This window comes from Pelodiscus sinensis, chromosome 5, assembly GCF_052426305.1.
Source record: "Pelodiscus sinensis isolate ZL-2025 chromosome 5, ASM5242630v1, whole genome shotgun sequence".
Classification (NCBI taxonomy): Eukaryota; Metazoa; Chordata; order Testudines; family Trionychidae; genus Pelodiscus; species Pelodiscus sinensis.
The window spans coordinates 51,122,550-51,136,410 of NC_143056.1; the positions used below are offsets into that span (position 1 = coordinate 51,122,550).

At 38.6% G+C, this 13,861-nt stretch overlaps 2 protein-coding genes across 8 annotated transcripts in view; one reads left to right on the plus strand and one right to left on the minus strand.

Annotated features, from left to right (window-relative positions):
* Window positions 1–13,861, plus strand: part of HECTD1 (HECT domain E3 ubiquitin protein ligase 1) — a 101,958-nt gene that overhangs the window by 86,676 nt on the left and 1,421 nt on the right. For all 7 annotated transcript variants that reach the window (XM_075926972.2, XM_075926976.2, XM_075926970.2 and 4 more), the window contains 12 exons: window positions 893–947; window positions 1,196–1,378; window positions 1,799–2,009; window positions 2,086–2,171; window positions 5,329–5,456; window positions 7,590–7,791; window positions 8,332–8,469; window positions 9,234–9,841; window positions 11,188–11,266; window positions 11,358–11,451; window positions 11,987–12,137; window positions 13,081–13,225. In XM_075926972.2, the coding sequence (XP_075783087.2) occupies window positions 893–947; window positions 1,196–1,378; window positions 1,799–2,009; window positions 2,086–2,171; window positions 5,329–5,456; window positions 7,590–7,791; window positions 8,332–8,469; window positions 9,234–9,841; window positions 11,188–11,266; window positions 11,358–11,451; window positions 11,987–12,137; window positions 13,081–13,225 (2,080 nt within the window). The remainder of the gene's footprint in view (window positions 1–892; window positions 948–1,195; window positions 1,379–1,798; window positions 2,010–2,085; window positions 2,172–5,328; window positions 5,457–7,589; window positions 7,792–8,331; window positions 8,470–9,233; window positions 9,842–11,187; window positions 11,267–11,357; window positions 11,452–11,986; window positions 12,138–13,080; window positions 13,226–13,861) is intronic.
* Window positions 7,671–13,861, minus strand: part of AP4S1 (adaptor related protein complex 4 subunit sigma 1) — a 45,789-nt gene continuing 39,598 nt past the window's right edge. The window contains exon 6 of the mRNA XM_075926986.2: window positions 7,671–8,492. Coding sequence (XP_075783101.1) covers window positions 8,466–8,492 — 27 coding nt within the window. The 3' untranslated portion in view covers window positions 7,671–8,465. The remainder of the gene's footprint in view (window positions 8,493–13,861) is intronic.

The window sequence follows — 13,861 nt, forward strand, 5'->3', positions numbered from 1 at the left end:
AAAAATTAAGAATTTATTAATTTTATTGAGAACAGTTTTAATTTGTGTTTTCCACGATAAGTGTTCCTCTGTAATGCCATCTTAGCCAGAGAGTGGGGACGATGTCACAACTTAGCGCTGCATGTGCAGTCAGTGATGCAGTCACCTGTTATATACCATATATAACACTGTTATTAGGGGTTCTTCAAAACTCTTTCAAGTTTAAACGGGTTCTATGGCCAAGTAAAATTGGGAAACACTGAGTTAGACTAATTAACAATAGTGAAATTGTGGCAACACAAGATGTTGTATGTGCCAGGGCTACATTGCTATTTGAGCTCACCTAAATCAGGATGCACCAAAGGTACCTCAAATATGTTTATATATATTTTACACCTTCTGATTGAGATGTAGACATACCCTCAAACATGACTCAAGGCATCTTAATGTAGCTACGTTATTTCCTTACCTGTGGATAAATTCTGTTAGTACCATTCTAGAGATTAGCATTTATAGCACCACTTAGGACACTCAGGCCCCATTTAAACAAATGGAGTTTCAGTGGTCTTAAAAAGCAGTGGTCTTAAACACTGTTTCTGAGCAAGAGTGTAAATGTCCTTCTGAGTTGGGGCATTTTACACTTGCTGCCTTGAGGAGGTGCTCCTGCTCCTGCTCCTGCTCCTGCTCCTGCTCCTGCTCCTGCTCCTGCTCCTGCTCCTGCTCCTGCTCCTGCTCCTGCTCTTTCATAACAAGTTGCCTAAAAACCAACCAACTTCCAACAAAATGATTAAGTGTAACTGCAGAATGTAGAGGCTGTATTGACGAGTCCAAAGTAATCAGTAACATGATTTAAATATATTTTGTGCTATTCTGAAAAGCTATTTAAAAATAACACTTATTTTTTCATGTTTAGAATCATGTACAGAGAAATGAAGGATTCTGATAAAGAGAAAGAGAGTGGAAAAATGGTAAGACTAATTTTGGTACTCTTACTAACCATTACGTTGTGTGGCTGTTTGAATTGTAACAAAACAAGTCATTGCTATTTGTGAAATGTGTTTTATAAAATGTGCTAATGTAATTCGTATATATTTAGAAGGTACGGCTGAAAAGTTTTGTAAATGCAAGTTCGTAAAGAAACTGAAATTATAATGCCTGTGAAATTTTTAGGACTTTACAGTCAGGAAAAAACAACTTTTGGTGGTTCCTGTTGTAGGGTTGCTGGTCAATAGAGCATGTGGAACAGTACCTTGGAACTGACGAATTACCAAAGAACGACTTGATAACCTACCTGCAGAAGAATGCAGACTCAGCTTTCCTGCGCCACTGGAAATTAACTGGCACTAATAAAAGTATTAGGAAAAACAGAAATTGTTCTCAGCTCATTGCTGCATATAAGGTCTATTTCCTCATCCAAACTTCTTTCTTTGGTGGGGGGAGGGGCATAGACAGCTATGGAATGGCTGCTTGTTTTGTTTTGCAGCTTTGAAGATGGTTGAGGATGATAGATATGAAATGGTGAGGCTGTATGGTTGATGTGTGTATGAAAATGAGAGGCTGTATGGTTGATGTGCCAACATCATGTTAGTCTTTTCTGGTTCCATTTCTTTTGTATGCCTTTCTGTTAGGAGCATTAAAATTAAAAAGCAATCAGATAATAGACTGGCTCACACAACTGTTTGAACTTTAAAAAGAAAAATAATTATCTAAAAGGCTAAACACAGTAAACATTTTTGTTCATAAAATGATTAATTAAGTTTGATGCATAGCTGTAAAAATACTAGTGTGTATATTTTCATTCTAATAATCCTTTTTACAGGATTTTTGTGAACATGGATCAAAGTCTGGATTGAGCCAAGGAGTTATTTCCACTCTTCAGAATGCTGACATTCTTAGTTTAGGAAGAGAACAACCTCAGGCCAAAGCTGGTAGTGGGCAGAATTCCTGTGGTGTGGAAGATGTTTTGCAGTTACTCCGTATTCTATACATAGTTGCAAGTGACCCTTACTCAACACGAACTTCTCAAGAAGGTTTGTAAGTAACCTAACATGGTTTATTCAACATGTTACTAAAAACAAAATAAACAATTTCTGTTCATATTTTCAGAAGGAGATGAGCAGCTTCAGTTTAATTTTCCACCAGATGAATTCACAAGCAAAAAAATCACCACAAAAATTCTGCAACAGATTGAGGTAAACACAATGAAATACTAATTATATTCTGATCGCTTTGGTTGTATGAATTGAATAGCTGTTTTGGTCATTTAGACTTCTGGATTCTTTTGCCCTTATTTGTCACATAGGTACATTTATTTCCCTATTTTTTAAATAATTAGCCTTTTTTAAAGCAATACATTCTAACCAATCCGGATATAAAATATGGTGGAAAAAGGATGCTAATAATATTAAATATAAATAATATTGAATACCCTCCAGCCAAGAAAAATATATCCGCTAACCCTACTAAAATGGATAATCTCCTAGCTGGCACAGTCAATATATAAGACTGCATTCTTCTTTTGCTTATATTTGTGTAACTTTTTGATGGCATGCCATTGCATAGATACAATTCCTCTGAAGACAAAAGCATTCAGTGGTGTAACTTAGGGAAAGAATCTGGCTTTTGGTATCTGTGTTACTGATGCTATTGAGAACTAGAAAGCTTGATATTTAGATCAGACTGAGCTTGTAAGACTCACACTTAGAAAATCCACCTTTTTGTATGTTGACCGATAAAACTTAATACGGTAGACTTCCGATAATCCGGCACCTTTGGGACCCAGGTGGTGCCGGATTATCAGAAATGCCGGACTATCAGGAGGTACTCTGGCAGGGGCGGGTCTTGTCAGCGGGGAACAGCGCCGTAAGGGCCGAACCCGCCGCCATTTTAGAAGGCAAAGCCTGTGAGCCACGGAAGCAGAGAGGGGGAGAGAGGCAGGCAGCCGCTTCAAGAAGTTCTAGTCAATTACACTGCCGCTGATGGATCAACAGGCTCTCAATCTACCTTTCCCCTCTACTGCCTGGGGTGGGGGGGCTGAACCCTCCCTTCTGTTGCAGGGAGGCAAAGCCTGCAAGCGGCAGAGCCACAGAGGCAGCGAGAGGCAGGGAGCTGTTTTAAAAATTTCTAGTCAATTACACTGCCCCAGGTTGGATCCACAGCCGACAGGCTCTCAATCTACCTTTCCTCTCTACTGCCCGGAGGAGGGGCGTGGGCAGGAGAGGGTAGGGGTCGGCGGGGGTGTGCTGAACCCTTCCTCCTGTTGCAGAGAGGCAAAGCCTGCAAGGGGCAGAACCAGAGAGTGGGCAAGAGGCAGGCAGCCACGTTCGGGAAGTTCTAGTCAATTACGGTGCCCCAGGCTAGATCCACAGCCGACAGGCTCTCAATCTACCTTTCCTCTCTACTGCCTGGAGGCGGGGGGGTGGGGTGCCAAACCTTCCCTCCTGCTGCAGGAAGGCAAAGCCTGCAAGCGGCAGAACCAGAGAGGGAGGGAGAGGCAGGCAGCTGTTTCAAGAAGTTCTAGTCAATTACACTGCCCCGCAATGGGCTCGCAATCTACCTTTCCTCTCTACTGCCTCTTGCCCCCCTCTCTGGCTCTGCCGCTTGCAGGCTTTGCCTCCCTGCAGCTAGAGGGAGGGTTTGGCACACCCCCGCCCCTCCCCCGCCGACCCCTACCTTCCCCTGCCCCCCTCCCCCCTCCAGGTAGTAGAGAGGAAAGGTAGATTGAGAGCCTGTTGGCTGTGGATCCAGGCGGAGTAAGTGTAATTGACTAGAACTTCCTGAATGCGGCTGCCTGCCTCTCGCGCCTTTCGCCGCTTGCTCTAAGGCTTTGACTCCCTGCAACAGGAGGGAGGGTTCGGCACACCCCCACCCCACCAATCCCGCCCCTCCCTTCCTCCAGGCAGTAGAGTGGAAAGGTAGATTGAGAGCCTGTCGGCTGTGGATTGCCGCCTCTCCCCTTCCGCCGCTCACAGGCTTTGCCTCCCTGCAACAGGAGGGAGGGTGCAGCCCCCCCCCCCCCCCGGCCCGCCGACCCCCTACCCCAAGCAGTAGAGAGGAAAGGTAGACTGAGAGCCTGTTGGCTGTGGATCCAGCCCTGGGCAGTGTAATTGACTAGAAATTCCTGAAGCAGCTGCCTGCTTCTTGCCCCCTCTCCACAACCCTGCAACATGACAGAGAGTTTGGCGCCCCCGCCCCTGCCGCTGACCTCGGTCCCCTTCTCCTCTCTCTCTCCTTCCCCTCCTGCCCCCCAGAGGCAATAGATAGAGCAAAGATAAATTGCAAGCCTGTTGCCTGCAGATCCAGCTGCAGTTAGTGTAATTGATTAACAACTTGAAGCAGCTGCCAGAGTACTTCTGGGTTGCAGTTGGTGCCCGACCATCAGACCACTGGATGCCTGACCACTGGAGTTTTACTGTAGTTAGTTTCTGATGCATAATAAAAATGAAAGGTGAAAATATGCTAGTCTTGGAGAGTGAAACACACATCTAATAATTCTGACACTTCTGTGTCTTAAAAATTCTTCAGTTGCTCCGCTCTTTTTCGTGTATGTCCTTTAAGGTCAGTCAAAATTTGTATATGTTTCTGTATTTATTTTTTAATTTCTAGATATCTAGATAATGGCCATATGTTCTATACATGAGTTGCCTCAAGTCTTCAGATTTTTCTTTTTAAGTTTTCATGCTCTTTTAAAGAGCATCCAAGTATTTACACTATCTATCCTCTGCTTAATCATTGATGCAATATTAACAGGGCTCGACAAATCACTGAATCTACTCGCCCGTGGCAAGTAGATTTCAGCCAGTCGCTCTGTTCACTGGCGGAGCATGCATGCGCAGTGCGGGTCTTGTGCAGTGCAGGGCTGGCGAGTAGGTTTCACAGCCATTTGTCAAGTCCTGATAATTAAGCACATTAGGAGAAACTGTTCTTATGGCAGAAAAATGTTGGTCCTTGATGTTTCTTTCCCACCCTTTGTCTCTTGGCATTCTGATGAACTCAGAAGACAGTATTTTTATAGCCAAAAATATTGGGAGATAACACATGAGATGATAATCTGCTTGTCTGCCCTGCTACTCTGACCCCTTTGCAATACCCCAATGTTGATGGATGTCCCAGCAGTTCTTTCTGTTTCTCAGTAACTGGTTTGCCCTCTGATGCCTTTATATCGCACTCAGAGTCCTTGAAACTTCATGAGCCATCACATTCACTGATTTATTTTAAAAATGATTTTTTTAACCTGGGAGAAGTAAAAAGTCAGTTCAGAGGTGACCTTCAGTGTTATGCATCAGTTGATTATGTTGCTTCGAAATGTGATCTAGTTTTTTAAATGATTACTTCCCTGTTAAATTACAGGAACCGTTGGCACTAGCAAGCGGAGCTTTGCCAGATTGGTGTGAACAGTTAACTAGCAAGTGTCCATTCTTAATACCTTTTGAAACTAGACAGCTATATTTCACATGCACAGCATTTGGAGCATCAAGGTAAGACACAAGACCATATCAGAATGAATATATTTTGAGATGCTTTGAATGTTTAATTAGGTTTTACAGTTCACTTTGACCTCCTTTAGCACAAAAAATCATAATGTGTTTTTCTTTGCAGATTTAAGGAGTTTTCAAAATAAATTTAATTTGTTAGAAAAGGGGAAAATTTGAGAGTGTTTAAGATATAATTACAATTATTTATTTATGCATCGTGCCAGGTGGGTGGCCTTTCTGTGGTTTGATATTCCATAGGAAATTTCATTTAGATCACCAGCATGTCAATTTAGTTTGCACCTGTACTGTATGTATCGGGCCAGGTGGATGCTTAATTTCAACACAGACCACATTGGTAAGCATTGTTGTAAGACAGTGTAAACGTTTAAGATACATTTGTGAATTTATGTAATGAAAAGAACGAAGTATCATTGCCACTGTACTAACAGACTAATTTTTAATACTCAGGAACATTCCAACCCCTTAGTTTATGTATGTCACATACTGCATCATGCTACAAAGATTTTATTGACATTAGTTTGGGATGATCTGCACAACTCTGTCAAAGTTTCATCAATAAAAATTGATACCCGTACTATGCCAGTATAGTATCTATCCTCTGCTGCCCCTAGCATTTCCTGTACTGAGCAGAAGAGAAAGAGAAAAGGAGACTTAAGTTCCTTATCAGTTTCTGTTTATATATACTCATAATATTTTGTTTCTTAACATGCTGACATTGATCCTTCAGGGACATAGAGTGAAACAGTGAGACTGAACATTTTCTCTGCCTAATGAAAAAAGCATCCTTTTTTTCTAGCTCCACATTGCCATGAATTCTCAAAGTTTACATTTTGGTATTTTTATAAAATAGTAATATTTAGAACAATGATACGTAGACTAAGGCTAGCAAGCCACAAGTGACTTTTTAATGTGTCTCCAACACCTCTTTGAAGCATGTGATATGAATACCGTGATTGAATTATTAACTAGTCACGATGCTGAAATAATAATTTTTGGTCTGTCATATTGCTGAGAGAAAAATGTGAATCCTATCACATGGCTGTTAATATGCTTTTGTGTGCATTGTTCAAAATGCATGTAATACAAGATAAATGTTTTACTGTGCTCTTGCGTAAAAAGGCATTTTGCAGAGCATACTCATGCAATTTATTCTTAATACTTAATATATCATTCAAACTATGGAAGCTTTCAAAACATTTAAAAAAAATTAAAGTTCTCAGTACCCCTGTGGGATGAATAGATTTATACAAATGTATTTTAAGTGACTTGCCTACAGTTGAAAAAGCAAGCGAGTTAATTAGGGGAGTAGTTTGTTGTTGTTAAAGCAAGCAAATGGGTTAATTAGGGAGTAGTTTGTTTAATTTTATGAGATAATTTAAAAAAAAAGATTTTGGGTAGCTGTTTGTAATAAGATGTTCATGTTTAATTTGTAACAACTTAAAAAACTGAACAGTTCCTGTGGAAAATTTCTTTGTGAAATTTTAAATGTTTAAGAAAATTGTGACAAATTACTTTTTTTTTTTTTTTGTTAATCCTTAACACTTTTATGTTTTTACTTTCTCTCTTAACTACAGGTGGGAATGACAGTGTTTCAACCTTATTTGTGCATTTTCTGGCTTGACAGTTAGTTACAGAATTGGATTGTCACATAAAATACACATCTTTGACGAGTATAATGTGTACTTATTTCCCAGACATAGTTTGAGTTTTAACTTAAGTGTGTGCTTGGAAAATTTCAGAAATAAAGCACTACTATATGTGCAAAGTATTATTACTCTTTATTTACTCCCACTGCAGTTAGTAGCAGTTATACACTCAGATTCAATGTTATAACAGTGTTGTGTTTTGCTATATTGTTCATTTCACACCGGAAGTTGAGGGTGATGCATTATATTAATGCAAAATGAATTGTTACTTATTTGAATTTATAAAACAAGAGGTGTGTATCTAAACATTCTAGGTGCCTCTGAAAATATTTAGAAATGCAACAAATCAATACAGCACATAACATGGCTTAATAGCATGCCTTTCACACTCACTTGTCTCAGGTTTCCCATGAATGATAAACATTAATTTATAATTTTAAGAAATATCTATAATTTTTTTTGTTACCAGGGCAATCGTATGGCTACAGAACAGACGTGAGGCCACAGTTGAACGGACAAGGACCACAAGTACTGTGCGACGGGATGATCCAGGAGAGTTCAGAGTTGGACGCCTCAAACATGAAAGAGTGAAAGTTCCACGAGGTGAATCCCTGATGGAATGGGCTGAAAATATCATGCAGATTCACGCAGACAGGAAGTCTGTTCTAGAGGTAAAATACATCCTCCCTTGCAGAGTAGTTTTAAAAAACTTTTATGGAAGGCAGCTATGATATAGTTCATAGAGTCTGCAACCTATGACTCCAGAACCAAATATAGCTCAATACAGAACCAAATATGGTTCTTCCGTCATCCCCAAAATACATGCGACTTTTTAAATTAAAATGAAAAATTCAAAATTTTAAAAATGTGTGACTTACTCATATAGCTTGAATGTGTGCATAAAGCTGGATTTGGCCAATAAAGAAATATGTGAAAAGATGCAGCAGTATAAGTCCCATTATATAAAGTCTGTGAGTACAATGTTTCATTCAGGCTATTATTAGTGATTATGTCAATGATCAGTAATATTACGTTGTATATTTTCGGGCATTCTTATTCGGCTCTCTGTTGACCACTTGTTCTGAATGTTGATGTAGTTTGACTCTTCGGTTTGAAAAGGTTGCCAACCTCTGATATAGTTAGTGGACAAATGAGTTGTTCATTTCTTTTCTTCTACTATTTCTTTTTATTCTTAATTTTGTGTATTTCAGGTGGAGTTTTTAGGAGAAGAAGGAACAGGCCTGGGGCCTACATTGGAGTTCTATGCACTGGTTGCAGCAGAATTCCAGAGGACGGAACTGGGAACTTGGCTTAGTGATGATGATTTTCCGGATGATGAATCACGTCAGGTATGGATCATTTTTACTTGTGGCTATTCAGAGAAGAATAAATATTACATGGTAATAAAAGTAGCTCTTGCGAGTCTTGAGTCCATCTGTTATAGGCAAGTCTGGTACTACCACTTATTATCAAGGCTGCCTGATACTTCCTGTGATGATGTTACTCTCTTTTGATGCTTATAATTATGTCCAATTTTAACCAAATAGACTGACATTTTCTATGGTTAGAGTGACTACTTTGTATTGATTTGGGGAGGAGAGGGCGGGGAGGGGGACACTTCAGCTAAAATCACTCAGCTGTTTTAGAGAACAAGATCAAGTAAAAATATATTTATTTTGTCCATGCTAAGAAATTCTCCGTGTTGATGAGAAGATCTGATGCCTTCATTCTAGCATTATCTAACTATTGAGTGCTTGATTTTCATACTTGAGCCTTTAATGTAGGTTGTGTGTGTAATTATGTTGATGATGTGAGCTGAGAACATAGGATTCAGATTGCTCTTCTGCTTTTGCTATATTTAGGTTGCTGTGTATTCACAAATACCATTACAATATCTACATTTAAACTGGCAATGAAAACTAAAATTGTATTGGACTTCAAAGTGTTTTACATTTGAGTAGACCACTTCTATAGATTTGTTTAAATTGAAGGATGTTTATAAAATGTTTTTCTTCTGAGAAGGTAAATAGACCAATATAAACATAGTGTATATATTTAAAATTAACTTACACAAAGCTTCAATTTTCCCCCTCCCCTTTTTCCTTAAAACCAGGTTGATATTGGAGGTGGATTAAAACCCCCTGGATACTATGTACAGAGATCATGTGGACTTTTCACAGCACCATTTCCACAAGATAGTGATGAACTTGAAAGAATAACCAAACTCTTTCATTTCCTTGGAATTTTCTTGGCTAAATGCATTCAGGATAACAGACTGGTAGATTTGCCTATTTCTAAACCTTTCTTTAAACTCATGTGTATGGGTGACATTAAAAGTAATATGAGTAAATTGATCTATGAGTCACGGGGTGACAGAGACTTGCACTGCACTGAAAGCCAGTCAGAGGCTTCTACAGAAGAGGGACATGATTCATTGTCAGTGGGAAGTTTTGAAGAAGACTCCAAATCAGAATTTATCCTTGATCCACCAAAACCTAAACCCCCTGCTTGGTTTAATGGAATTTTAACATGGGAGGACTTTGAATTAGTAAACCCACACAGAGCCAGATTTTTAAAAGATATTAAAGACCTTGCAGTTAAAAGACGGCAAATTTTAAGTAACAAAGGCCTTTCAGAAGACGAAAAGAATACAAAACTACAGGAATTAATGCTGAAGAACCCCTCAGGTTCTGGACCTCCACTTAGCATAGAGGATTTAGGGTAAGAGAATTAATTTTCATATTTTTACATACATCTGTGTACACAGTTCTGCATAGTGGAATTACTAATATCTATGTGTACATTCAGAAAATACATATTTCAGTTGCATTTCTGAACCCTGCTGTGATATTTTTAATTAAAAATAGTGGTGCCATCACAGGTTGGTTAATTACATTCTGTATCCTTAAAATCTTACGTAATGTCACCTTGAAAATGTTATTTCAGTTCCCATATTAAATTATTACTGAGGACTATGCATTCCTTCTGTGTGGACCCCAGAACTGACTCCATTTCATTGGTGGATGAAATCATAACTTTATTGGGGTTAGGGATGTAAAATCCTGTTTAATTGGCTAACCAATTAAAGGGGCTGAGTGCGGGGGCTGCTCCGGGTGCATAAAGAGGCTGCCCTGTGCGACGCTGGGGCATCCCCTGCCTGTGCCAGGCCAGGGCACTGCACAGGCAGGGAGCAGCTCCAGCCCTACTAGTTAACTGGTTAAATTGTCAAATCCCTAATTTTGATATGGTTTGTGAAGCTCTTTACTAAGAAAATAAAACATCAAGCATATTTATGATGTATTTTTGAAACATCCTTTATGTAGCATTAACTGGTAATACCTTTATTATAATTGTGTTTTTTAAAAAGCTTAAGACCAAATATATACTGTTTATATTTATTTTGGAACCCAGACTTCATAGTGCTTTACACAGGTTTTCTATGAATATAAATTAACATGTCAGGTTTGTGTGTGAAAGCAGAATCCACAATATTAACACACATTCTACAGATCTCCAGAATCATGTATTTTCAGTCCTGCCACAGGATTGGCACAGGCAGATGCCTGCAACACAGTCATGTTCCCATTGACTGCAGAGAGGTTGCATGAGTGCTAAGGGGGTATATCCATGCTGAGCCTTGTGCAGAGCCAGGCCCTAAATTCCCAGAAACTTGAGTGGCTTCATGCTACTGTTAATATTAACCCTGGAAATATTGGGAATGTTTGTTTCTCTTCATATGATTTTAAAAACAGGTTTAAAAATTCAGTTATAAAGGTATTTTATGTTTAACTGTTGGAAAGTTAGACACTTGTCAAAAGAGTAGAAAAAGTGAACAATATGTGTAAATACAGAAATCCATTGAAACAATCTTTTTTTATCATGTAGTCTATTGCATAACTTTCTGATATGGTGTTGGCATACACATCCTTTTATAAAATGATCCACCAGCTGTTTTCATGGTAATGAGAAAAGACAGTAACCTTTTTTAGATGACAAATCTAATGTTTGCTGCAAGAGCAGCCACTGATTTGAATAATCTATTTAATATGTGTCCTTTTATTTTGCAGTCTGAATTTCCAGTTCTGCCCATCATCCAGAGTATATGGGTTTACAGCTGTGGATCTCAAACCAAATGGTGAAGATGAGGTTAGGAAACAAACCTCCTTACAAGATTTTAACAGTATTCCATCTCAGCAATGTTTAATGTGTGATTGAATCTTGTATATTTTCTCTCTAGATGGTAACTATGGATAATGCAGAGGAGTATGTGGAATTAATGTTTGACTTCTGCATGCAGACTGGCATACAGAAACAGATGGATGCGTTCAGAGGTAACTTTATTATAGCACATTATGTGCACATTTAACTGGATACATTGGCATCCAAAGCCACAATGTTAAAAACAAACTGCTTGTGGTTTTAAAAAAAAAAAAAAAAAAAAAAAAGATTCCTAACCACTACCAGTGTTAGTCAATATAGAAATGGAAATACACATTTTAAACTCTCCAACATATACTATTGTGGCGTATGCTGTAGTCAACATGTATACACACAAGTCCCAGTTCTAAGGCAAGCACCGTCTCATTTAAGAATAGATGATTTATTCAATTTAACCTAAAAACTTTTATTTTTTTAAAAGAGAGATGGCATAGCAAGCAATTGAACTAGGCAGACTGTAGCATTCACTATAATATTGGCCTTAAAGCATTATTAACTCTTGCTTTAAGTTTCATAATCCTATTTCTTCATTGGACTTAAAGAATCATAGTTTAAAAACATTAGTTCTGATTTAATGTTCAGAAGTTGAACTTATTGTAGTTATATTCTTGTGACTGTATCTTTTTACCTATATCTTTATAAATTAAGATGGTTTCAATCGAGTCTTCCCAATGGAAAAACTGAGTTCCTTCAGCCATGAGGAAGTTCAGATGATTCTTTGTGGAAATCAGTCACCATCTTGGGCAGCTGAGGATATCATTAACTATACGGAACCTAAACTTGGCTATACACGAGATAGGTAACTATTTGTCTAACTTTGCTTTTCACATTGCTTAAGAAATGTGTAACAACAACATCTGAATAAAGATTGTAAAATGCGGGGACTGCTGATCAGCGTGAAGACTATGTGGAACAAGTGTCACAGTGATGTACTCTTTGTATTTCTCCAATAGATCATTTTAATTCTGGAGAAAGAGGAGTTTGTTGTGGTAAAAAAGCAGAAAAGTGAGAGTAAAACAATTAAGAGTAGACTGACAGAATCGTGATTCCTTCCCTGTAACCTTTAGAGATTACATAAATTTGATGTAGGCTCATTCTGAGCTTTGCTAGAATATACTGGCTGATGCACTGCTGGTATATTGACAGCGTGAAGTTCATTAATTCTCCTTACTGATATAAAGGATGTGTGACTATCTCTTTGTAGGGAACCAGCATTTAAAACAGTGTCTGTAGAGACATTGGGGGAGAAATTTTAAGCTGAAGCTTACATTTTAATTGAGTTACCAATAATGTGAGAACACAGCAAGTGAGCAAGTTTGTACACTAAAGTTTGAATTCTCAGTTACACAAGTGCCCGTTTGCACAACTCCAGTGATGTGAAATGACTTTAAAGGACACTTTGTGTAACTGAGACAAGGTCCAATGTGTGTGGATTCTGTTAAGAGCAGGCTTGGCACTCTACTTGACTACCACTTTACACATAAGGAATAAATGTAGTCCCATTAATTCCTTCTTCAAGAAGTGATATGTCCCCCATACGTTTTGCCATATAACATTTGGCAAATAAATGAAAAAATAGATTTTCTTTCTTATAAATGTAGGCTGCTTTAAGAAACTAGCATGAATATTTTAAACAGTTGCCATTTAAGTTTGTCTAAAGTCATTGGTTTTAATGTCTCATCTTACAAAACTCGCTTCCGTTCATCACATTTTGTTGATCATATATTTTTATTTTTTTTTAGTCCTGGATTCCTTCGATTTGTGAGAGTTTTGTGCGGTATGTCTTCAGATGAAAGAAAAGCATTTCTCCAGTTCACTACTGGCTGTTCAACACTCCCACCAGGAGGACTGGCTAACCTACACCCCCGGCTCACTGTTGTACGCAAGGTATAGGCTCTTCAGGGTACTTCTCAACTTAAGCTTTTTTCTCCTCACAAAAGAAGGCTGCCACTTAAATAAAACTCATTCTTAGGGTACGTCTAGACTACAAGCTTTTGTCGACAGAAGTTTTGTCGACAGATACTGTCGACAAAGCTTCTGTCGACAGAGTGTCTAGACTACATTCAGTTCTGTCGACAAAGCAAGCTGCTTTGTCGACAAAACCCTGTAGTCTAGACACAACCCTAGATACAATAACACCTTCTGTCGACAGAACTCTGTCGACAAAAGGCGTTACGTCTCGTAAAATGAGGTTTACCAACTTCGACAAAACTGCTGAGTTCTGTCGACGTTATGGCGACAGAACTCAGCGGTAGTGTAGACGCAGGTTTAGTTTTGTCGACAAAAGTCCACATTTGTCGACAAAACTCTGTAGTCTAGACACACCCTAAATCTTATACTTCCTCATCAACATTCACTATTTTGTTAGCCTTTCAGTACTAAATTCTACTTCAGCTCTTGCGTGATTTTGTACACTCACAAGTATTCTCATAAAAAGGAACTAAGGAAATATGTACACAAACTAGGTACACTTTGTCTGTTTGATTACTCTCATCCTTTGGTATTTCAGTATTTTATATATGA